This window comes from Ziziphus jujuba, chromosome 8 (genome assembly GCF_031755915.1).
Source record: "Ziziphus jujuba cultivar Dongzao chromosome 8, ASM3175591v1".
NCBI classification, from domain to species: Eukaryota; Viridiplantae; Streptophyta; class Magnoliopsida; order Rosales; family Rhamnaceae; genus Ziziphus; species Ziziphus jujuba.
In genome coordinates, this window is record NC_083386.1 from 12,320,758 (window position 1) to 12,347,744 (window position 26,987).

Sequence of the window (26,987 nt, forward strand, 5' to 3'; positions counted from 1 at the left end):
GATATTGGCAAATTGGTTATTCAAGCTGTTTCTCATGGCCTTTCTCGTTATGTTAGAGAAAGAGAGAGAAAGAGAGAGAGAGAGAGGGAAAAAAATTAAATAAATAAATAAAAGAAAGAACAAACAAAATGCTACGAGTCTTGGGGGGTTCCCCATAAAGGGAAGAAAGGAAAGGAAAGAAATAATAAAAACCCATTTACATAATTATGTAGCAAATACATGTGTAGTAAAAGGTTTATCTGAACCCATGGAACAGATTCATAATTATTGTTCTTTCAATAACTTGTTTTCTCGTGTCACCAATCAATTTACATAAACACATCACAGTTGTTGATGAGCAACAAATCACCAACCAAGATCATGTTCATCCAAACTTTTATCATCTGGCTGCATAAATTCATGCAAAGAATTTTCTGGGCCACCTACCTCTCATTCTGCAATCACCAGCACTGCAGTCCCAAGAATATAAATATAAAAAGAATGAACAAGGATTAATAAAACCTCCCCTAGTCCCAAGATTTAAGGAGCAATAGTCAGGTTCATATCTGTCTTGTAAATATACAGAAAAACCTCAACCTGCCAATCCTTCATTACAATGCATAGCTACTTTGATTTTTCCATAGGCTCATTTTTAATGCCAATAAATTTTTAGAAATATTGGAATCTATAGATTGTCTTGTACCATCTCTTCTAGTAATTTGCTCCAAAATTTGAGTATCTAACCATGCACCATTCATATGTGAAGATGTCATTTCTTTCCACCATGCATACGAAACAAGGGCATAAATAACACTTGCAAAATAATCTACCCTCTGTGCCTGGTTGACTTCACAAAAGAATAACTCCCAAATTATTGTCATTTTCAAATAGACAACAGGGAGTAAGTACATTACGCTATAAATTGATTGATAGTTCAGGTTCGTATTCCAATCATGGAGAGATTAAGAAATTTTGAAGACAATAATTAAATCATTTTGTAGCAGAATTTCAGCCCAAAAAGACTATTAAGGTTATGTACACTTACAGTTCCAAGCAATATTCCAATTTCGGTTCCTTGCTTATGATCCTTCTTTCCCTTGGACAAACCTTGCCAAATGCCACAAACCTGTGAACTCACCAAAAAAAGGAAAAATAAAAAATAAGAGAAGCACGGAAGAAGAACAAATGTATATACCTCTGTTCACAATCAAAATCTTGAACATGATAACAAGAGAAAAGAAAAAGGAAAACTAGAACACAATGGATAAAGAAAATGTAGAGAAATTAGAGATGAGGATTACCGTAGTGGTCAATTCAGTCTGATTCTTTCAATTAAGTCATCAGAGCAGGTGTCATTAAGCCAACTCAGCACCTTAGAAAGTATACTTTTTTGTTGGTATAGGAAGTGAGAGGCTTCGATTCATCGACTAGTTAATGACCACTGATTTCTCTGTGGTGAAGTTCTAAGAAATCCAATTTCTTCTACTCCCCTTCACACTTATAATGCCAAATGGGAGCTGCTATCATTTCTAAAATAATGGATGGGAGCAATCTGTGCATTTCCGACCAAAGTCACCAATAATCTTTGCAAGAGCATCTACCATCTTCAAAATGGTGAAAACGAACAGCATCTCTCACGATGATTGAACGGTTGGAGATCTTTGTAATATACTTGGTTACAGTGTGGCAATCCACACAAACACGAAGATTTTTAACTAGTTGGATGGTAGACCCAGGTTCTGTGTTGAGAAGAGCAAATGTTATTGCTAACCTTTCACTGTGATTGTAAAGAAAGAAATCTTTATCTTCTTCCTCCACATTTTGTAACACACAGCTCCTGTCAGGAATATATCCCATTTGCTCCATTTTCTCAAGCAGATTGTTCCAAAGCAAATGCATGCTTTCAAGCTGTGGGTGGCTCTGATCACCGGCCTGAAATGTGTGGACCTTGTTTTTAACCTCAACCCATGTACAACCTGGAGTTTTCTTCAACCCGGAGTCATTTATTTTTGATCTTGTCTTGTCTACATCACCCCATCTGCCATATTGAGCATATATGTTTGATAAAGCTATGTAATTAGTAGAGTTTCCAGGCTCAAGTTTAACAAGATGATCCAGGGCAACTTCTCCCAACTTCACATTGGAATGCATTCTACATGCGCCCAATAAGGCTCCCCAGACTCCAGCATCAGGTTTCATAGGCATCGTATTGATTAGATATAGAGTTTCATCAAATAAACCAGCACGGCCTAAAAGATCCACCATGCAAGCATAATGTTCCAAATTTGGCTCAATGTGGTGTTTCTCATGCATCCACTGAAAAATATTCCTACCTTCTTCTACTAAACCTGCATGTCTGCAAGCAGATAAAACACTAACAAAGGATAGAGAATCAACTTGGACATGACTATCCTGCATAAGAGAGAAAAGTGAAACAGCATTATCCCCTTGCCCATGCACTGCATATCCTGTAAGCATTGCATTCCATGAAACTGTGTCTTTGTTTTCCATCTCATTAAAGCATTTTTCTGAAAGATTGAGCTTCCCACATTTAGCATACATATCAATCAGACTATTCGCAACAAGTGTGTTCGACAAAAATCCCATCTGGATAATACAGGCATGAAAAGCCATGCCTTCTCTTAAGACTGAAAGGTATGCAGCCGCAGGAAGAACGGTCACAAATGTGACTAAGTTAGGTGTAAGGCTCTCTAATTTCATCTGGCGGAAAGCAGAAATAGCTTCTTTGGCATGTCCGCTGTGCATATATCCTGCAATCATTACATTCCAAGATACTTCATCCTTCATCAGCTGGGTTCTGTTGAACAAAATCTCAGCTGAGGATATGCTATCACATTTGGCATACATACTAATAAGAGCATTTTTAACATGGGCATCAGATTCAAACCCAATCTTTATAATCTGTCCATGGATGCAGGCACCTTGATTGAGGTCATTTAATAGGGTACAAGCTGGCATCAAACCCACCATGGTTCCAGCATCTGGATGTATTCCAGACAACTGTAACTTATGAAACGCTTCCATTGTATGGTATGGATCACCATTCTGGCTATATGCATTTATCAAAGCATTCCATGTTACAACATCTTTACATGGCATTCTATTAAACAGTATTGTTGCAGGAGCAAAAAATCCACATTTAGCATACATTGACACTATAGCTGTTCCCGTTGAGATATCACAATCAATACAGGCCTTAACAGAATAGCAGTGGATGCTCTTACCTAATTTCACAGCTGATAGGTCTGCGCATGCTGAAAGGATACTAGTCAAGGCTACCCAATCTGGTTTCAAATTTTCATTCTGCATATCACGAAAGAGAGACAGTGCCTCTTCAGAATATCCAGATTGTACACAAGCAGATATAAGTGCAGAGCATGCAATTAAATCTCTTCCCTGAAGTTCTCCAAACAACTCTTTAGCGTTCTCTACTTCTCCACACCTTGCATACATTGTCATGATAGGAGTGGCGACCAAAATATCTGAATTTAGCTCCTCTTGAATAGCACGATCGTGAATTTCCTTCCCCTTTGCTAAATCTTTCAACTCAGCAGCAGCCAAGAGAGCACTTATGACTGATACCTGATTCATCTTAAGATTTTCTGCTTTCATGCAATCAAATAATTCCAAAACCTCCATAAAAAATTTGTTAAAGGCATAACCTGCCATCATTGTTCCCCATGACACATCATCACGTCCCTGCATCAGGCTGAAAATCCGGAAAGCAGCATTAACATCTCCACACTTAGAATACATATCAATCAACCCATTTGAAACTGCAGGGCCAAAATTCCTTCTAACCACATAACCATGAATAGATCTACAGGAATCAAAATCTGCTAATCTTGAAACAGCTGGAACCAAGTTCAACAAGCTCACTGAATTCGGCACTAAACCCAACAACGGCATGCTACGGAAATAATCCAATGCCTTACTTGGATCCGAGCTTTGTGATAAACCTGCAATCATGGCATTACAAGCCACAGCATCTTTACTAGGTAATCTATCAAACACTTCACTTGCACTCCTTAACTGACCCATTTTGCAATACATATCAACGAGACTAGTCCCTATAAATAAATCACGGTCGAGCTGCCTGCGAGCAATCTCACGGTGAACTAAAACACCCTCTTGCAAATCCAAAGCACCAGTACACGCTTTCACAACAAAATTGAAGGTATACTTATCCGGTTCCAGACCCTGTTCTCCCATGCAATGGTACATCCTCAAAGCATCTTTATAGCAGCCTGATCTTGTATAAGCTCTGATTAAAGAGTTCCAAAGAATGACACTTGGGTTTGGCGTGGAATCAAATAAAAAACGAGCCACAGCACATTTTCCAAAGAAAGAGTAGGCATTGATGAGATGGGTCACACTGGAATGGTCTTGTTTCAGGCCTGAGACTATCAAGTGGCCATGGATTTGAAGCAGGGACTTGAAGTCCTCGCATGAAGCGAGAAGGCGAAGGTAGTGAGAAATGGTGGAGGGCAGGGGAGGAATCTCAGAGGGTGTTCTACTTGTGAGTGTGTGGTATGGTCTACGTAGTAGTGCAAGCTTAAGGATCATAGTTTTGGGTATTTTCATGCAAGCCAAGCAAACCTTTTTCGTTCTTCAACTTTCTTGTATAAAGCTTTAAAGAGCTGGGCTTTGACTGACAACTCCCGAATTGTCTCTTTTATCAGAAAAACGTAAACAAACTCAATTGGCCAATTTTCACCCAAAATTTCACAAACTTATTATGATAAAATAATAATAATAATAATAAATGTCATAAATTCAAATTTAAACTAGATAACATTATCAATTATTAAAATAGGATAAAAACATTTAATTTATGTTGGATTACTTATATAGAATTCTGCTAAGTCCATAATATGGCTCATAATTTGTTGAATTAATAAATTTTATGTTAGCTTAATAAAATGTGTGATCACATAATTTTAATTTCAGTTTATGATGATTCTTAAAAAAAAAAAAAAAAAAATCAGAAAGTGTTTGACAACAAATTAAACTTTTTTTTAATTACCCAAAAAAAATTTAATTAATTAATTCATGAGTTATTTTTTAAATTTTTTTTTTTTTTGTTTTTTTAATAAAACTTTTTAAGTATCAAAATTTGACTGACGTTTACATGTAAAAATTGAAGTAGCAAAGAAGTCCCCAGTATAAAAATCGCTTTTCCAAAAGTCGTTTTCACAGAAGTAGTCGTCAAGAAGAGGAAAGCAGAGAGTGCAAGCTCAGAGAAAGAGAAAACCCCCAAATAATTTTATTTTATTTTTTAAAAGTTGTAAATTGTGAGGAAATAGTTTAATTAGGGTTTTGGGAAATGGAAATAAGAAATGTGCTCAAGGACAAGAAATTCTGGTTCGCATCGTTCCTCATTGCCTGGGCCGCCGCTCTCCAGGTTCAATTTCCTTTTCTTCTTTCTGATTGATATTCACGCATACTCTCTCTGTCTGATTCAAATTCTAACAAAAACCCTAATGCTCTGCACCTCTGATTAACTGTGACTGAAACAAGTTGGGAATTTTTTTTTTTTTTTTCTTTTTTGGTGGGATTTAGGGACACATGATGTGGCTGCAGAGACAGGACTCTTTCAAGCAAAAGTTTGGGAATCTCGAACACAAGAACGAGGATACTGTTGATGAATAAACAAAATTGTTACTAAAACACACTTTTGCTTCTGAAATCTAAAACCTATCAGAAAATTTGTATGTGAACAAACCCCATTACTTAATTTTTAGTTGAAATTTTTTTTTTTTAATTTTTTTGCGTGTTTTCTCTGGATTGTGTTGTGTGACTAGGTTCTTGCTTATGGAATTTTCAATTGTGGTAATTTGTTGGAAATAGACAGAGATTTAGGATAATAATAGTGAAAATATATATATATATATATATATATATATATATATATATATATATATATATATATATATATTATGTTGTATAAGGTTAAAAAAAAGAAACCCAAAAATATCTTATGTTGTATCAGGTAAACTTTGTGAAAGCTGAATTTGGTTCTAATGGGATACAGAGTTTGGTATGCTTGTTTGATAGTCATAAGCGATGTTTTATTTTTAGCTGAAGGATAACAGTCAAATGAAGTGCTACTTTAAAACTATTGATAATTAACCTTCTAAAACCAAAACTTAAACAATCAGAACAAGAAAAGAAGAAGAAGATCCAGTAGCAATTGTGTAAAACAGTTTAACTTGGTAAAGCTAATTAAAACGTCTATGGAACAGATAATTTTTTCTTTCTGTAGATGGTTGGTAAATTAAAGTGGTTATACATGGTATAGCTTCTTCTCACATGTCAGATATATCCAAAAACCATGCATAGAATTTAGTGCTGTCTGATATGTCTTTTGCTTGGATGGGTTTCCATGTTAGAAATTTATCTCAAAAATTACCATAGCATGAAGAAATAACTGCAAACAATGTTTCTTTTTTGCTCCTTTGCTTTTTGTAGTTCTGGAAGCACAAAGATCGCTGGCTGTGTCGCCTTAAAATATACTTTTAGTGATATTTTTTGCAAACGATGCATTTTGTTGATTTTAATTTTAAGTTAGAAATTCAACTGTTGCATGCTTTCCTTCTAGCTGTCAAGACTTAGGAAATTCCCAAGATGTGGTTTCAAATTTATTTTTATTTTATTTCTTGTATAAGTGAGAGGAGTAGGATTCTGAAATCTTTATAGTTTAGTGTTTTACCGGATCTTAACTCGGCTATTTACAGTTGCTACTAATTTTTGCATCTTTCAAATTAAGAGGCAGTTCATATAACCTTTACATCTATTTTGTATTGCTAACAAGATAGCAACTGTAAAGTCACTTTATGGGATTGACTCATGAGAGTTGGCTGCTTTGTTGGTGCACTATTGCCTGGAGAGGACAAAGGAGTCTATTCTGCTAGTCTAAGATTTCGTTTTTGCCGGAGTACAGACGCTTATTTCTCGACTATTCTGCTAGTTTAAGTTTTCGTTTTCGTCTAGTACAATTGCTTATTTCTCGACTGGATTGTATAAATCATCCATTTAAGATTTTCCTCTTGATAACTGTCGTTTGAAGTGTTCAGATGATGTTGATTTGTCAAGATCAAAAGCCGATTCTTCTATTTGCAATATTTACTTTTTACGTGACTGTCTCCTATTGTTCTTTAAGGTTTTTTAGCGGCTTTGCATTATTTAATTCACTTCCTTAGACAACAGTGTTTTCAAGTCTTTCACATATACAACCTTACCTATCCTTGTACTTCAACGGCGATGCTGAAGTTCTAGATTTACAATTTAAAACAAGACACCAAGATTTATATAGATATAATGTGTACGTTAATTTTCCATTGGGCATTGTAACCTTGTTTATATTGGGTGACTAACTCATCCAAGTGATGTCTTCCATAATAGCAAATAGTATATATATATATATTGGGCGAGATTACTGTACGGATCAGTTCCAACGCCGATATTAAGAAAAAAAAAAAAAACACCGGTTTTGCTGTGTATATGTAACAGTTTGCTGTATATATATAATAGTAAAACCGATATTTTTTTTTTAAAAAATCAGTTTGGAATCTTATCCTCTATATATGTATTTATATATGATACATAATTATGCAGGTGAGTGACACACAGATTTGAGGATACTGTGAGGATATATATTTTGCAAACATGTTATGAGACATGTATCCGCATGATATCTTTTAATCTCACATATTCTCAAGTTAGCATTCTTATTTAAGCAAAACTTTATATACATAAAAAAAATATTAATTACACGAGCAAACAGAAGTCAAAAACATATAAAAGTTCAAATGTTATTTCTCCCTAAATAAAATAGTAGAAAAAAATTTAGGGAAACATTATATATATATATATATATATATAAATCATATAGTATTATTCATAATAAGAAAAGGCAATGGCCGGTGGGCAGGCTCTATTCTTGATTTGCAACTGTTTGCAATTGTTGGTGCTTCAGTTTCAAATGGTTGACCTGATTTTCTTTAAAGGTTATTTTTGACAAGGACAGGGTCGGAGACTCTGCGGTATCACTGGTAATAAATTTACCCACCTAATAATACCCCATGGAAACCCCACCGAGAAAACAAATTGTCTCTTTTTTTGTGAAATAACTCTGATTTTCATTTGTGAAAAAACTGGGATGCGAAAATTAGGGTTTCAAAAGTATAAAATATACATATGTATTAAAAATGTCAGAAAAAATTTCAATCTCCAGAATGATCTAGAAAATTACCCCAGAAAAAGTTGTTAAAGCTCTGAAAAAAATTCGAGAAGTTTTAGAAAATCAACTTGAAGCCTTGAAAAATTACGGAGGCTCCAAAACAAGCCTCAAAATGTCTTTCAAAGCTCCATAAATATGTCTCAAAACCTTGAAGAAAATTCTGTATTGTCCAAAAAAACTCAGAAGCCTTAGAAAAATTTTGAAGGTCAAAGAAAATAGTTTTTAAGAACCATAAAAATAGTTGGCGAGGACTTATTGAGTCACACGAATTCGATTATAAATTTTAGATCCTTCTGCTTTTGTTTTTAAGTGTTTCACATATACAACCTCACCAATCCGTATACATCAATACATCAACAGAGATGCAGAAGTAGTTATATTTACATTGATATAATGTGTACATTAATTTTCTACTGGCCATTATTTGCCCAATTTATTGGGTGACAAACTCATTCTATCAAAGTTGGTAGAATGCATATTGCCCAACTTATAGTAAGTCACGTCTTCCATTATAGTAAAATTAATATGTAACAATGCTCATGTGTGCACAATAACTTCATTCTTGCATGACCAAAGAATAACCCTTAACTATAAAAGGATATAGAAGTAGCTTGATTTCATAATCAGAAACGCCATAATCCAAGTTTGAAACATATCATTTGGTGCCCTTATAGGTGTTAGATTGTTCATTCCCTACCATTTTGTTGCACACACTAGCATTGTTCTTGCAATTGTATTTGTATAAGCTAATTGAATGGTGTACGATTTGCTAAATCATAAAATCAAAAGTAAAAGAATAAAAAAATTAAAAAAAGTACAATATTTTGACAGGTGGCTAGCTAGAGGAGGAAGAGACTTAATAAATAAGTATGACCCTAGTAGGGACAGGGAAGCTTGCAAATAATAGAATGTAAATGAAACAGCAAGTTTTAAGAATAAGAACCCATTTAAGGATTGATGTGAATCCAATCAAGGGTCAAGACCAAGAAGATAGAAAAGGAGCAATTTTTTTATTTTTTATTATTATTATTATTTTTTTTTATAAGGATTGATGAGAATTCAATCAAGAGTCAAGACTTTTAATTAATTGGAACAAAAAAGTAGAAAATCTTGCTGGGTGCTTCATATCTTGCACGCAATTCTCGTGACAAAATGTAGAAAATCATTCAGTTTAAGAATTTCCTAATCATATATTTATCTTTTGTGAAGCTTTGAGATGTTGATCCAACGAAATAACAATTCCTTTATGCAATATTTTCCGTCTCCTATTTTAAATTATTATTATTATTATTATTATTATTATTATGAAACTGCATCACCGTATGCGATATATGTTGGTTAAAAGTTGTCCAAAATCGTTTTATACTCGTGTTTTATCTCCCCACTAAAAATCCTGAGCAAATAATAATTGTATTCCATGGGAAAATTGTGTACATCTTTTGGCCTCATTGACTGGTTTGGTTAGACTATACCATATAATTCTTCCTTCTAGACAACCCTAGAAATGCATGTGCTGTACATTTTTTTTTCCCCTTCTTTTTCTTCTTATTTTTTCTTCCACCCCTTTTTTTTTTTTTTTTTTGGGCTATGAATGCGTGTATTTAGACGTTTAATCGTATAAAATAATATATATTCCCTTAAAAAAAAATTTATGCGTCCCCACATAGAAAATTTCCATGCACATGACAAAGTCATGTTATAAAATAATCAAAGACAAAAACAACTCCCAAAAAAAAAAAAAAAAAAAAAACTTTTGCAATTTCTATTCAAAATTCAATAGTCAATATATATACTACGGCAAGTCAAATACTTCAATTAGTTTCACATATGATTTTACCGAAAGATATGAACACTATCAAGCCTCTTGTGTACTATTTATGTATTATTTTATATTTTTTCTATTTGGAATGGAAATAATCATGGCACAGACCAAGGGAGAGAAGAGTCGGTAATATTTCTTTGCATACTTTGTGTACGTCCACCTAATTTCTTTACTCTATGTAAGCACTTGACAATGATCCCTAGCTTGGTAGAAAAAATATATTTAGTAGACACGTTGTGTAATTAATAAATTTCGTATTTCAAAAAAAAATTAATTTTGTAATTAAACACTACTAATACATTTTGTTTATTCAGCAAAATAATATATCCTTTTACAGATATTCAGTTGAGAAATATCAAAATCTAGTTACTGATTTTTATTTTTTTTAATAATTTCTCTTCTATACACCAATACTTTATCTTTGTTGATATATTTAGTGGTTTTCTACTATAATACTTTATCTTTGTTGATACATTTAGTGGTTTTCTACTATATACAATTTATTTAAGTACAATATTACATGCATTATCTAATTTACCGATATATTTATTATGAATATGCGGATTATTATTTAATTAGTTTATATTTAGATACATTTTTTTTTAAAATTTACTTATATATTTATAAATTATATTAAATGTATTAACAAATCAAATAATAATACATATATTTTTAATAAATATATTTATAGATTACTTGATACCTGTGGCATTAGTCATGAATCTTATATTGTATGGCATTTATTTACAATTTGTTCTCACTTTTGTTATAAAATATATTACAAAATGAGCAGTTATGTAAATTATTGGGCTGAACTCCAATTTATTAAATTGTAATGTAATTAATCAAATATAATTTGAGGTTAATTATTCTCTGTCTAAAACTAGTTTGTTGAGGTTTATAATTTCAAAAAAAAAAAATCTAGTACTATTAAGATTTTTATCTGTAGTAGAATGTAGATTAGGAGCAGTAGAATAATTAAATTTGGACACTCTAACCAAATCCAAATTCTCAACCGGTTAAATTGAAAGTTAAAACATGCATAAATGTTTAATACGGGGAAAGTCAAATCCGTGTGGGTTAGGTTGACCAGGAAGCATAAATTAGTAATAGTAGCTCAACCCTAGAAAACGTTCGGGTTCTTATATATGCTCTATAATTATATAAGCTGGAAAAGTCAGACGCAAACTCACCCAAGTTGGTTCAGCTACCAAAACCTTTTAACTTGATTAATGCTTAATTTCTTTTTCTTACCTTTTGAGTTGACATCACTAAATTTATTTATATTAGGTACACCATGTAGTCTTAATTTGAGTTTGTAAAATTACATATTGATTAGTATATACTAATATATGCTTTATATATATATATATATATATGTATGTATTTATATATTTAACGAATTCAGCAATTGTTAGGAGTTAGGCCTTACACATCTAGCACATTAAATATAGAGTGTCAGAATTCAAACTTAAGATCTTACACGTCTCTAAGAGCATCTGTGTCAGAATTCAAACTTAAGATCTTACACGTCTCTAAGAGCATCTTCAATGGTTCTGTACATTTTATTCATTTAAAAATTTTCTGTCACATCAGATAAATATATAGGATTTAAAAAAAATCATCTTCAATCATTCTGTGTATTAGTTCTACCAAGTTGATATGGTAATAAAAAATAAAAAATAAAAAAAAGAAGCGGTGAAGGACACTATCTACTTTTGAAAACTCTGTTAAATAGACTGATTCAGCATTTTATTTATTTTTATTGATTTTTGTTAAAAAAAAAAATCCTACACAAGTTTTTAGTTTTTTTTTTAATTAGATATAATTTTAAAATAAAAAAGTTACATGTTAGCATTCCATAATATTTTAAACAGAATCTATTGGAAAAAAAATTGTTCAAAATATTATCTATTAAATAGAGAGAATGCCACATAAGTATGAACACTTTCAAAAATCAATACCACATAAACTCTAATAGAAAAAATAATTGAAGATGCTCTAATATTCGATAGACCATATTGAACTACTTCAAAAGTTTCAATAGAAAGTAGATCCACTATGCATATATTTTAACAATCAAGTCAATTCCATTCTATATGTACGTATTTGATAAGATAGTCAAATTCAACGGTGTATAAATTAGGACCTTAAATTGTCAATAATTTCTCAATTTTTGTACACATTTAATTTTGGATGTATCCATTTAAAATTTAGATAATTTATCAAAGATACTCTGTTAAATATTGTATAATTGGTTAAGAAACACTACCCTTCAACAATATATATATATATACATGCATGAACCTTGTCAATTTTCCTTATTACAAATTGGATGTATATATCCTTTAAAAACAAACACGTAGGATATACTTGATTAATATGAGCTGGAGAATATGTAGGCAAAGATAAGATTGATTATGACTCATAATGGAATTTGGATTTGTAATTTGGCGTTTTTTTATTTCGAAAGTGTGAAAACTGAAAAGTGACTATTTTGCTAACTATATATTGGAGTACACTGTACGCTATAATTCCCAATTTGCATTTTGTACTTATTTTCCAAGCTGTTTCTTCCTCTTTTAGTGGCTAAATTGATGATCTAAATAATTTATTCGACACAACTTTGAAAGGATTTCTTATTGCTTTAAAAACGCGCACAGATTAAAGTCATCCATATAAATCTCTAAAGTTAATTTATATCAATAATTAAAAAAAATTAAACAAATTTTTCATGTAATATTGAATTTTTTTTATATTTTTTTTAGTAAGCAAAAATTTTTGAGCCTGACTTCATGAACAGGTCATGAACACGGAAGAATGATGCAAACCAGAAAAGCTTAATAATCAAACACATAGTAAATTATGTTCAAAATAGAAGTCAATACTACGCAAGTCAAAATTCCCCCACTAGAAGTGTGTGATACACATACTTCTACACCAAACCACATAGACGACTCCTCTGTTTCTGACTTTTAATCCAATTTTTGGACTTGTTCACTAATGCTTAATTAACTCTTTTTTTTTTTTTTCAAATTATTGTTACAAATTTCCATATAAATTCAGTGTAGACTTAACTAGAACATTGTTTGGGGCATATAAGATTCAATAAAAAATTAAAAAAAAAAAACCTCTTGAAGAGATGGATTAAAAAGGTTGGATATATGTGGATGTGACTGTAAAATAATTATGACTAATTTGTCTATCCTGAGACAATCTGGTAATTATTTCAATTTAATTAAAATTAATAATAATTTTTTTAATAAAATAAAAAAGTTTTTTAATATATTAGATTAGTCCGGACGTCACCATTTACTTGATCTTCTTAGCTTATTGTTGGTCAACGGAACTCTCGCACATCCTACTGACTCATTCTCTACATAGCAAATGCGTATTTGTTTATTTTCAAATTTTTTTTTTTTTTTTTTTAGGAATTGTGTAAGCAGTTATGTATTCCGTTTCTTAATTATTTATAATAGGATCATATAACACGCATGCAACACATTATCTATTTGTGTATATATTATTTGCAGCCGACACTAGATCTAAGTTCACACCAATAATCAATGATTTGCTTCTTCAATACCAAGGGCTTTTCAAACATACATACTACACATTTTTCAATGTAAAATTGAAAATTACACCCACATATAAAATGTTAATCTGTCACTTCAATTAATCATTAAAAATTAAAAACATAAAATATTATTTTAATTAATAATTTAAATTTAAAATATAAATAACCATGTAATAATTTTTAATATTTATTATATTAATATACTGTTAACACAAAGTAAAAATTATGTATTAGTACATTATCAAAATATATATAAATGTAATTCTATTAGGAGATATTTTTATTTTTATTTATTTATTTATTTTTTTGGATAAAGCTATCCGGAGATATCTCATAAATCATAATAGAAGACTTTGTAACATGGCCAAGAATTATGCCTGTCACTTAGAATAATTGCCATATGTCATTAGTCATATCAAAATATGTTAAAAGATATTTTAAAATATTAATGAGTTTTAAGAATAAAATGTGCATTGGGAAAGCTATATTGCATTGAATTTTGACCTGCCCAAATTTAAATAATTATAACCATTCCAAGGGCTTTGTCCAGGAAAAAAAAAAAAAAAAAAACCTAATCCAACTCGGCATGCATGATGGGATATGACATATAGAACTTCTTCTCTCCAATTTGGATGCTAATTAATCTTATTACTTTACAAAAAAAATGTGAGTCCTAAACAGTGAATATTAAATGGAAAACCTGGTAAAATAATCAAATAAATGAGTGGAAAACCCAGTGATGTCGGGCATGCAAGTCAAATTAGAGGGTTAACATTTTCTTAACCACCAAGCAAATTTAACAAAAGTGGGTATTTTAATCTTTCATTAAATTTATAAAAAAAAAAAAAAGTCTGACCATAATATAACCTGCTTACACCAAGGAAAAAAGATAAATAATGAAAGCATATACCGTTCAACTATACTTGCACGTACCTACTTTCATCAGCATTCTAGAATACGTTTACTTCTACGACCATTACTGTATGTTTAATCGGTCATTCTTGGAAGATAGCAATTAACTATAGAGTTTTTCTTTTTATATCTATTTTAGTTTATTTTTCTTTTCCTAACCAGTTAGATAAAGATAAGAACGGTGACTTGTGCTCATATAACTCATGATTTTTCCCTAGTACACATTGTTATGGCCTTGTTTAAGATAATTTTTACTTTTATTTCTTTGAAAGATATACTGTTTTAAATATAAATTTAAAAGTTATACTTTATTATTATTGGTTGTTTTGGTTTGAAGTTATTGTTAGAAAAAAATTTTAAATACTTTCACAAACTGCTTTTGAATTAAACCATCAAAAAATAAAAATTCAAAATTCAAAAACCAAGTCAAACATGGCCTATATACCTATGAATGATAATAAAAGAGTAGTATTTTTTTATTTATTTATTTTTTTTTGAGAATGGGGTATTTAAATTCAGATTATGCATAAAAACAGTAGTTTTTAAAAGTAATAAACTTCAAAAAATAAAATATTCAAAATTATTTTCATGTTGATTAAATATGGTATTTAGAAATAAAATGGCTTATGCAAATTACATGGATTTATAATAATCTTTTTTTTTTCCCCACCAAAAAAAATATTTATGTTTAATTAAATGGGATAAGCGGCAAAAAGGTATCTATCTAGAAAAGTGGGGGCATCTTCTAGTTACGTAAGGTTGAGCCAGCTCTCCCTTCAATCATGACCATCCTCTTTATATACGACAAAATGCTTTGTATTCCTATACGATTCTTTTTATTATTATTATTTTGAAGTGAAAGCACATAATTAAATTTATTTACTAAATTAAAAAAAAAATCTTCATGAATTGCATGCATATATACTTTAATGATTTAAAACAAGCTCTCAGTTAAATAAATTAATATTATTCAATTAAAATCATTTCCAAATTTTGAAAATTTGTTAAATTCTTGCTGTATATACAAATATAAATGTGCATAATAATTTGAATGAGATTTGATATGCAAAGAAGTATTTTCCAATTTATGTTAAAAAGATACAGTAATATAATACATGTTAAAAATTATTACTTATTTATATTTGTATCGTTAGAAAGATATTGATAAAATAGAACATTTTAAAAGTTATCATATTTCTCCATCTCCAATGTTAATTAGTAAGCATATAAAATAGATAAACCTTTCACTTCATAATAGCTGGACAAATTATTTTATTTTTATTTAATTATTTTTTGTATCTAGAACATCATGTTATAATTATTTAAGAGTTAAGTCATAGGGGCTTGACAACATATGCGGCTTAGCTTTCAAACTACAACCAAAATATACTCTATGCACCCTTTCCATCATCCATACTTTCTGTGACCCCATATATATAAACACACATAATAGTCACATGACCATGACTGCGACAATGAAATTAGTTAGATGACGACTGTAAAAATTAATTATATAGTTTTAATTCTACAACCAAATGTCAACAGTATATATTTCTTATCGTAAAAGTAATTAAGTTTAATTAGCTAATTAACCCCAATAAATATTTAAATATATAGATACTATAATGTAGCCGGTAACAAATGGGTTATATACATATAATATTAATTTATATAATAACAATATATAAGCTTTTTCCACATATTAATATTAAAAATGGATGGGACAGTTAAATCATAATGGTTATTATTATTTTAAGTGCCTTTAAAAGGCATAATAATATATAATCCTTATTTGGAAATTAGCATGCCTTTTTATGCTTTAAATGCTAATTATCTTCAATCGTACTTGATAAACTATCAATATCATATGGAAACCAAACTCCACCAACTACACAATTTTACACACTTACACGCGCTCTAGGATTGTCTTCAATCTTATTTTTAATTTTCTTTCAAAAGAATCGAATAGATGTTGAAAAAGACACAAAATTAACAAAAGTGAGAAATTAATATTATTAAGATAAATATCTCTCAAATGTATTGATCTTCACGGCACTGTATAGTTTTCCAGGTTTTATTTTTGTTTTTATTTTCTTCTAGAACCGTGATGACTTGGAAGAAAGTTTTTCTACTTCATTATTGAAGCTGTGATTTTACTACTACCAAACGAAATGATGTCGTTGGCATGACATCATTGGATCAGGTTGATAATTCTTTTTTTTTTTCCTTTTAGGTGTATCCAAGATGCAAATTGTGATACTAGATATAAAAATTAATTAAGATAATTCTACAGTATTTTTCAGCTTTGTGTAAGGACATGCACCATATACAACCTAGCTATTACACTATCATAGCTTAATTTAGAAGTCAGAAGAAATTTCCTTGGTGTAGCTCTTAATTATCAAACTTTCGTTTTTAGCGAATTAGGCAATCACATATATATATATAATAGTGTATAATTTGGACCGAGTAGTCCCTATTAGATCAAAATTGTATAAATATATGTGGTTTAGTTTTGATTCTCGTTGGGCTAGTAGCAAAGTTTTTTTTTTTTTTTTTTTTAATCATAGTTAGTTGTAAAATTTTGAGGGAAAATTAGTTTTCCTTTCTGATGTGTTTGATTAGTAATAGCTAGGAAAAAAAATATAATTTAAATACAAAAACTGTGTAGATTAAAACAGATAAAATTGTGTTAATTATGAAAATACATAAATTAATTGATCAAGAATCTGAATAAAATGGAATTATTTTCCTGACATAAAAAAAAAAAACAGAAATATTTTCCTGCCAACTTTTCAAAAATTAAGAATCAAATTTTCCTTGCACCCACATTTTCCACCCTGCAGAGAAATTTTCCAAACACCTAGTACTACAATTTTTTTTTTTTCCTCAAAAATTATCGTACTCCGACCGATTGGACATTTGACGTACGTTCTAGAAAAAAGTTTAATTTTCTCAATTTGATAACTTTCAAAAAATAGGCATGCATGCATGCTCTTTTCTTCTTCTTCTTCTTCTGCTTCTTCTTCTTTTTATTTATTTATAATATTAGAGTGAGAGTTCAAACTCTGGATTATTTGAATTCTATTTTGTTTGATTAACTCCTTGAATTAAATAAATTAATACAATGTTTACAAAGACTTTCACTTAAATAGTAGTCCAAATAATTTTTATTAAATTTTTTTTATATGAGGGTGAAATTGAACAAATTAAAGGCAAAATGGATGCTAATTATTATTTGTTGCATGGTTTGATATTTTCTTTTAAACTGCAATGCATTGTCCTTTGATTGTAACGTTTACTAAATTCTTGAGATACTTATGAATTCCAAGGTTAGTTTTTAGTTGAAATAATTGTACATAACATTGTTATTACCAAAAAGGAAAAAAAAAAATTTGTACGCAATATCATAATATCATGTAAAATTCAGGACATATGGAACAGGCACTTGGTTTTTTTTTTTTTTTTAATGAAAATTCAAATTTAGATCATTATCTAAAGAATAATAATTTTTATCATTGGACTATTCTTATATTATCTAAGGAATAATAAATTTTATCACTGGACTATTTTTATAAGGACGCCACTTTCCTTTTTTTTATTATTATTATTGACTTAATTATATAAATCCTCCTACTTTTAAAAGTGTAATTATTTATATAATTCTTAATTCAAAAATGTAATTATTTTTATATATTTTATAGTATACTATTTTTTCGAACAATAATCTTGATGTTGGATATCCCCAAATCCCAATATATATATATATATATATACATATACAAAGTTTAATTAATACATTTCAATAAAATAAAACAAAAAAGTTGAATATACTTCATTGCCTTATAATTTTGCCTAATTCACTCGAGAATCTTTAAGTTTTTTTTTTTTAATAAAGCCAAACAATTTAGTTTCCAAATTACCATTCCACTATCATTCATATTTATAAGGCCGATGTTAAATTTCAAATTTCCAAATTACAATATATATATATATATATATATTAGGATGATGCTAATTTATATACTTTATGTTAAATTCACACTAGAGTTCTCTAGTAATAGGACTATACCTTATAAGATAAGTAATTTGACAACAGAGTTATTGATAAGTACTTATTATATGAATAATTGAAAATGCATAAACACTTATAAATGGGGAGCTCCCTTGACTCCAAAGCTTGAACTCCATTAATACTCAAGTAAGCTCAAGTTTTTAACTTAACCAACCATTTTTTTTTTTTCTTGAGCAAAGCATAAATTTCTCTAGCTTTATTAATGAATCTCTTTCCGGTGAGGCTATTTTTTAGGTTCATTGTTGTGGTTGTAAAGATTTGGCGGTCTATGAAGGTAAATTTGGTTGTAATTATGGTAGTCTTGATGAATGAAAGTTTAATTGGTCCAATGACTCTGACTATAGAGCGAGGTACATAACTAAGGAAGTTTGGTATCAATGACTGTGATACCTCTGATTGTGAAGTATATATATATGATCTGGCGAAGGTGGGTACTGATACATAGATAGCCATGACAATTTTATGGAGATCATGATCAAATAGATAACAACAAGATTGAGTGAGAATTTAAACATTTCCACACTTTCGAAGTGTTTCGATTCATAATTTCAAATACAAAAATAATAATAAATAAAAAGAAAAGAAGGAAGACAGAAAGAAGTAGATAAAAGCCAATAAACTAATTTCAAAAATTACGATAAATTGACTTAAAATTGGAAAAATAAAAACAGAGTTAATTATTCAATGTTCAAATCAAACTCTTACAAGTAAGTACATGCAAATTAGCTAGCCAGCTTGCTTCTCCCTTCCCTCTCTATTCTTATTATTTGACTTTGAATTCCGTACTACCAAACCAATATCTTTTTATTCTTATTTCTTTTCTTTTTTTTTTTTTCTCTTTTTCCAAAAAAAAAAAAAATCTCCCAAAAACACATTTGTTCTTCTGGTATAAAGAACATAAAATATAAATTAAATAAAAAAGATCCGATTGATTTATACCAAATTGGTAGCATGCATGACAATTTATCAAGCTATTATATTAGTTTTTTTTTTTCTTTGGTGTTATATATTGATATATATATATATATATATATATTGGAAATCTACCTTACATTCTAGAAAAAGATAAGGGCTTCGGGTGGTTTAACTAATTAATTGAAACACATAAAATTTCTCTATGCTCAACAATTTCTTTGCCGAACATATTTTCCTTCATTTCATGATTTTGATCAAATTAATTCGTCCAGCTAATTATAAACGATATCAAAAACAGTTAAATTAAAAAGGTATAAAAAAAGACCATCATAAGTATGCTTTCAATTTATGTAATATTAATAATAAACAAATATAATTGTACACAGTATATAAACATAGCAAGAGAAATCAAGAAAAAAACTGACCCAAAAAAAAAAAAAAAAACAATGAAGAATAAAGAAGAAGAAGAAAGAAAAGAAAAAAAAAAAAAGAAAAAAGAAGAAATATAAGAGCAAACCTGGATCCTAATATCCTATATGTAAAATTTAAAAAAAAAAAAAAAATTGTGATAATCACAAAAAACAATTAACAAGTGAAACAGTACTCTTCCCCAGCTGAAGGATCTTGATGTCGTTCTCTAAAGGCGTCAAATTCAGATCCAAACACAAAACTCTTCTACTGTTATTATCTGTCTTCTTCACCACCGGTACTACTCTCGTCGGAGAAGAAGAAGAAGAAGAAGAAGAAGAAAAGCGATCCTGCAGAGGAAGACGAGGAGAAGAACCTTGGTTTTCGTTCATTGCGGCTCTGTGCCTCCTCATGTGACCTCCCAAGGCCTGTCCTATGGCGAACTCCAGTCCGCACACGCTGCACTCGTGAGTCTTAGGCTTCATCGGCGACGAACCTTGAGATTGGCTATTATCGGAGCTTCCATCTCCGGTCAACCTTGGTTTCTTATGGCTAGCCCTATGACCACCCAAGGCTTGAAACGATGGAAATGTCCGGTTACAGGTCTTGCACTCGAAAACCCGAGCCGGTGATGAGTTCGATGACGAATCGATTTCGCCTCCTTGAGAGAGAAACATCAAGTAGTTGGCCATGGTTATGTTCTCTACCTCTCTTTCTGTTATGCTTCTCTTCATAATTCCAAAAAGGAAGGGAAAAAAAAAAAAATACAAAATGTTAAAAGGGTGTGTTTGGATGTGGGAATAGTGGGTTTTTTTTTTTTTTTTCCCAATAATTTTTGGTGAAGTGTTGAAAGGGAATAGAACGTTTGGGGGAAAGGAAGGGATGGATATAAATAGAATGTGAAAAATGGGAGCTATAAAAGGCCTAGCTAGGTCAAGTAGTGAGACCAAGAGCTCTTTCATTGGGTTGACATTTTGGGAATGACATTTTTGACCTTGTTACTTGTAGGATAAGAAAAAACAGATGGATGCTGATTTTAGGAAATTAAATATTAGTTTTTATACGAATCAAATTTTTGGGGAGGTTTTAGATTTAATTAATTTAAAAAAAAATTAAACTAACCAAGTGTGAATTGAGAAAGTGTATAGACCGTAATAAACGAAAGCAACAACGTAAGCATGAGCAAGTGGCTGAGACAATGCAATTAGCAAATAGCCAAAATAAAAGTCTACTTTTTGAAACCTCTTCTTTCTGTTATGTCTTTCTTACAATCTTCGTCTTTCTAGAAGGTTCTCACATTTCTTGCTACTTATTTTAACTTTTTTTTTTTTATAAATAAAAATTAACTATATATTGTGTTTTACTGGTAGAAATTCGGAACGGAAAATAGTTTTTTTTTTTTTTTCCTTCTTACTTACTAGATGATATTATCTCTAATATTAGATCGATGGTGAATATTTCCACTTCGGACTTTTTCTTTCACAAAGTTTGCATTTTGGAAACTGCCACCTGGTAACAATAGGAAAAAGACAACTTCAATAAATGATTTTATATGTTTCAGTACTGATAAAATTATAAACTGTGAAACAAAAGAACAAAATAAAAGTCTAATAAAAATTATATTCAAACATTTATGAAGATTTCTTGTGGCATAATAAAATATTAATGTGTCAATACCACGTGATAATGACTAATTAATTAAAAAAAGAAAGCATTTTATTAATATTTTCAGTAGCTTCTAAACATATTTATGTTAGTACATGTGAAATGATAGGCATTCCAGTGTTCCAGATATATCATCACTTGTGATATGGAGTAGCTACTTTTTCACACTCGTTGAACTTGTTTGTTTGTTTTTGTTTTATTTGTTTTATTTTATTTTTTAATTTACTATTATAATTAGTCCCACTACCTTAACATTATTTGATTAAAAGTTTTTAGTACTGTTTGTGTCGCGTTTTGGTAACAAGAACTCAAAAAGGGCATCGTCGCAGATAGAATAATTATGTGGATAGCAATTGCAGTGTGTGAAGGGTGGCGTGTCGTGTAAAAGCAGTTCTTCTTTTACGCGTCTAGCGATATTCATAAACCCCGTAATCTTTATTTTTATATTAATCTGTTATTCTACATAAACTTATTATAACTTATAATGAAAGATATTGTAATGTGATATAGGTGACAAACAAGCTTTTAAAACTAAAAATTAATTATAAATTGTGACAATTCTAGAGAATTGTTTTGGTAACATTTTTTTTCATTATATACATATATAGATATAAAGACTTTCGATGTAAGTTGAAAGATAATTTGGAGCAAAAATATTAAAATCATAACATATATATATATATATACAATTTTACTATAAAAAAATAAATCATAACTGTATCATAAGAGGTGTGCCATAAGTTTATTACCAACAATAAACTGTATTTTCAAATTAATTGTTGACAATAAACTGGTGGCATACCTTTTACATTACGGAATTAGCACACACTATAGCAAAGCTATATATATATATATAATTATAGAAAGAGTTTCTAATATAGGAAATCCCAAACAAATTTTATCAGAACACAATAAAAACTATAGCTTTTAAAAAACCGTTATTTATTGTATATATAAATCTTTTATACTGGTGTCTCGGACAAAATTCATTGGAATTTCCTATATGTGAGAAAAATTATATCATTATGTATATAATTATATATACATACACACACACACACATATATATATATATATATATATATATATATATGTATATATGTAAATAATTTTACTAAAAGCATGTCAGTTCACTGCCATAAAAGGCACGCCATCAGTTTATTATTGACAATAAAATTAAATTTTTGAATTTATTATAATAGATTGGTGATATGCCTTTATAGTGTAGAACCGATATACACGGTAGCAAATTGTATATATATATATATATTATAAACTTGCGGTATATGTGATACTCTTTTAGCATTTGTCACATTAAGTATCCATCATATAATAAAATAAAAAATTCAATAACTAGAAAATTCTTTTACGCCTATATTTATATTTATATTATATCAAAAAAAAAATTTTTTTGGCGCAATTATATTTATATCATTTAGTGGCAATGTCATGGTGCTGACGCAGGCTGTATTGCATATATACATGGATCCTACTCGGAAAGACAACCAATGGATGCGTATTTAAATTAAACGACTAGAAAATCTAAGAAATGTACCAGCTTGGTTTCAAAGATATAGATTCGATGCAAGTTGTTGGATTTTGATTTATACTTTCAAGTTTATCTCTTAAGACAACAAAATCAACTTTCCACCAAAAAAACAAAAAAAAAAATCAACTATATTTTTGGAGTTGTTGAAAGAGAGCTTGATTCAATTTCTCTGAAATTTAACGGATGACTTTCGTCTTTCTTTATTTAATTTCCACAAAATGGTGCTGAATTATCTGCAATTTTGTACCGTACCCATATAAAATATAAACGTAATTTTTTATTAATAATACGAGTTTATTAATATATATATATATATATATATTAATTTAAGATCATAAGCTAAATTTATTTATGTATGTACAGATGGATATGGGCTAGTGACATGCCAAGTCAAAGGCAAGGCACATGCCCAAGTCAAAGTAATTAATATGACGTATTAAGACCTCTATTGCTTGCGTCAACAAGTATTTGCTTCGATTATTATTATTTCTTATTTTCTTTTTTTCAAAATTATGAGTAAATTTCATAGGAAACTTCTTCATTTTTTTTATCCTTATCAGAAAAAAAAAGGGGTTTTCTTAGCATTACTAGTGAGAAAGAAAGTTGGGATAGATTAATTTAATCAATCAAGTAGGGATAGGATTTCAAGGTAGACGAACCGTACACTCCTTGTGTTTTCCACAAGTTTTCCATAACGACTAAATATACAATAAAGTCTAATTATATTTACTCTAAATCCTAAAAGTACCTATAATCCAATTGATAGGAATATTAATGGCTAAAACTCCGTTTAGATGGTTGAATTTCAAAATTGCACCTACTAGCACTCATTTTTCTACATGTTTATTGCACTCTGCAAAGTCTTTATATATCTTTAACTTGTAACCTACGTATTTCGGAAGAAGTGAATTCTAAATGCGTGTAAAAAAGAATTAGCATAATTAGTTGCTTGATTAATTAATGTAAAATAGAATCGATATATGTTTCTAATCCTGGTTCATTCCTTTATCATATGTTTGCAACTTTTTTTTTTTTTTTACTGTTTTTGGTAAAGAAAATCCTTGCCATCAATAATTTGAAAAGAATATACGGCTTTGCATTTAATTAAGCATATATATATATATATATATATATATATTACACATTTAAGAAAAAAATTGAAAGGAACAACATGTGGTTTATTAGAAGACCAAGAATACAGATAAGAACAAAAAATATTAAAAGTATCATCAACAAGTCTAAATTTTTGCTGCCTGAAATAGAACAAGGGAAATTGTCAAGGGAAAATACAGCAGCAAGAAAGAATAAATTATCTTGCTCAAGTTTATTTGTCGCACAATGGCAATTGTCTCTCATCCATAAATTTGGTTCTCGATTTCTTGACTAATCCTGTCTAAATCTTATCTAAAATATCATTGACCACAAGTCATCAAGAAATTAATTCATCCTTCTGATTAAACTCCTTCTATAGTAAATTATCGAATTAAAATTAATTTAATTAATTGAATTTATATATATATATATATATATATTGTATCAAATTAAGGTAACTGTGCATGCAATATTAGTTAATTAATTAATGTAACAATCACTTCAAAAAAAATTTTAATGTAACAATAAATTCAATGTGCTAGAATGAATCTGAATATGAACAGAATTTGTGATCTAAGGGGTTTCTTGTTTTGATGGTTTCCGCTAAAAGTTCCAGTGAGTTACTTGGAAAGCCACTTGGGAATTTGAAATAATAGTAATTAACATTTTGCAAGCTGGCTACCTTGAAAATTATATTCAATGACTTGGAGAACTTAAAAAAAATAATAATAAAAAATGCTTATTATCCCTCTCTTTTTTTTTTCTTTTTTTTCCAATAAATTTATTAATGAGTTTGACAATTGCAACCTTTAAAAACTAAATTAGAAATATAAAAATAAAAGACTAAAAAACGGGGCTTAAAGATAATTAGCTCACAAAAAAACAGTAAATCTGTCTCGAAAGTTCACGAAGAAGCATTAAAATAAATGTTATAAAACACATACTAACCTAGTTACCACTAATTTTAAATTACCAAACAAATATTATATATATAATTAAGTGCCTTTTACGTGGTTTTACAAAATGCAATACAATTAGGCTTTGATATTTAATGTTAATTGATTGCACGTCATTTTTAATTTTTAATTTTATCAATTTTGTTCACAAAAAAATTATAATTAACTTATATATATATATATATATATAATACTGTTATTGTGAATGAAATTAGATACCACATGATAGGTGATAGTTATCTATAATTGTTAGATTTATATAATTTGTATGATTTTAGGATTATAAATAATTATCCCCGTCAAATAATGGATAACTTATTCCAAAATAACAGTTTCGTATGTTAGTGTGTATATATATATATATATATAATTCTCTTGAAACACAACCTTACAAGGGTTTTTTCTTTCCATTTTTTTTTTTTTTTAAAGGATACTATCTCACAAGGTTAACCCATAACAAGAGCAATAAAAGTATTATATATTGATTAAAATTTTCAAATTTAGCCAATGATAAAATTTTCTTCGCACAACTCCAAGATTGATGAAAATGAATATGACGTCCGTTAAAAAGTTTGTTCCTAATCACTTTCTTTACAATTTGCAAATTTCTTTAGCCATACGTGTCTCACATGTAAAATATTGAAACTTAATCATAAAATGAACTCATATGCATGTATTGTGTGTGTGTGTGTGTGTGCGCGTATATATATATATATATATACACAATTTTTATTGGCACCATCTGGACAGCATATATGCTAAGTGTTTTAACTGTTTATAAGCGTTAATAGATGCCTATATATGTTTAACTACTAAAAATAAAATATTAAGTGTCCAACATAAGTGCTCCGATATTATCCAATAGAGAAGTTGAAGTTATACATATATCTTTCATTTGTAAGTGGTTAGGCATCCACATATTATATCCAATGATGTTCAGTTGAAAAAAGTATATATATATATATATATGTATATATATTATGATTATCAAGTGTAGACATCCATACTTAAAAGGAACTACATACATATTGTAGTTCAAATCATCTGACTCAGCCCAATCCTTATTATTATTTTTTTTTAATGGTGTAAGTGTTCATGTATTTTCCCACAAGTTACCAAACAAATATACAGAAACAGTAAATATATATATATATATATACACATACACACACACACACACACACATATATATATATATATATAATGAGGAAAAATAATTACTGAAAAATTATAATTATGTATAATTAAAGTTGTGCAACTGCAATCCAACATCCATGAAAATTTAGTTTGGGCCGGGTCTCAAATTTAGTTTTATCATTTATGGGCTTTTAATTTGTTTTGTCATTTGTGCACGTGATTACCATGAAGATGACTGAGTCATGCAATGACAACATCATGTACCTATCAAAAATATATGCCACGTTTCCAGAAACAAAAGGAAAAAAGTGTATGCAAGGTTTTTTCTTTTTCTTGATATGTTATTTGTCACTTGCCAGTATGTCTGTCTTTCACAGAGATAAGCAAAGTAACTTCTTAAATGCGGCCTAAAAACGGTTGTGAAATATTGTACCATGGTTAGGTAGCTACCAAAAATGTAAACCACCATAAATTACTTCCCTAATACAGACATTGGCCCAATAGTCCATGTCAATCTCCAAGTTCTTTAAATATATAAAAATAGGCTTTCAATTAAATTTTTTATTTATTTATTAAATGTTGCTAGGGATACAGTTAATATACAATAGAGTTTTAGAAATTCAAATTTTAATTTTGT

General features: G+C 29.4%; 3 protein-coding genes across 5 annotated transcripts; 1 reads left to right on the top strand and 2 right to left on the bottom strand.

Moving 5' to 3' along the window:
- Positions 1 to 91: 91 nt before the first annotated feature.
- LOC107413488 (pentatricopeptide repeat-containing protein At2g39620) lies at positions 92 to 4,701 on the bottom strand. Its single transcript, XM_048469378.2, has 3 exons — positions 1,281 to 4,701; positions 1,025 to 1,105; positions 92 to 449 (listed from the first exon to the last, which is right to left on the bottom strand). The coding sequence occupies exon 1, from the start codon at positions 4,582 to 4,584 to the stop codon at positions 1,552 to 1,554; it is 3,033 nt and encodes a 1,010-aa protein (XP_048325335.2). The 5' UTR covers positions 4,585 to 4,701; the 3' UTR covers positions 92 to 449; positions 1,025 to 1,105; positions 1,281 to 1,551.
- A 439-nt stretch (positions 4,702 to 5,140) lies between these two features.
- On the top strand, positions 5,141 to 7,135 carry LOC107413512 (uncharacterized). 3 transcript variants are annotated; one of them, XR_003055071.3, is made up of 3 exons: positions 5,141 to 5,404; positions 5,563 to 5,711; positions 6,472 to 7,135. XR_003055071.3 is itself a non-coding variant. In XM_016021472.4 (2 exons), exons 1-2 carry the CDS (start codon positions 5,327 to 5,329, stop codon positions 5,650 to 5,652), a joined length of 168 nt encoding a protein of 55 aa, XP_015876958.2. In that variant the 5' UTR covers positions 5,149 to 5,326; the 3' UTR covers positions 5,653 to 5,764. The 3 variants fall into 3 exon arrangements, 1 of the variants encoding a protein (XP_015876958.2); XR_003055072.3 differs by having other exon boundaries at positions 6,819 to 7,135; XM_016021472.4 differs by lacking the exon at positions 6,472 to 7,135 and having other exon boundaries at positions 5,149 to 5,404; positions 5,563 to 5,764.
- Positions 7,136 to 19,635: 12,500 nt separating this feature from the next.
- LOC107413509 (zinc finger protein ZAT11) lies at positions 19,636 to 20,840 on the bottom strand. Its single transcript, XM_016021469.4, has one exon. It carries the CDS (start codon positions 20,683 to 20,685, stop codon positions 20,116 to 20,118), a length of 570 nt encoding a protein of 189 aa, XP_015876955.2. The 5' UTR covers positions 20,686 to 20,840; the 3' UTR covers positions 19,636 to 20,115.
- Positions 20,841 to 26,987: the final 6,147 nt, after the last annotated feature.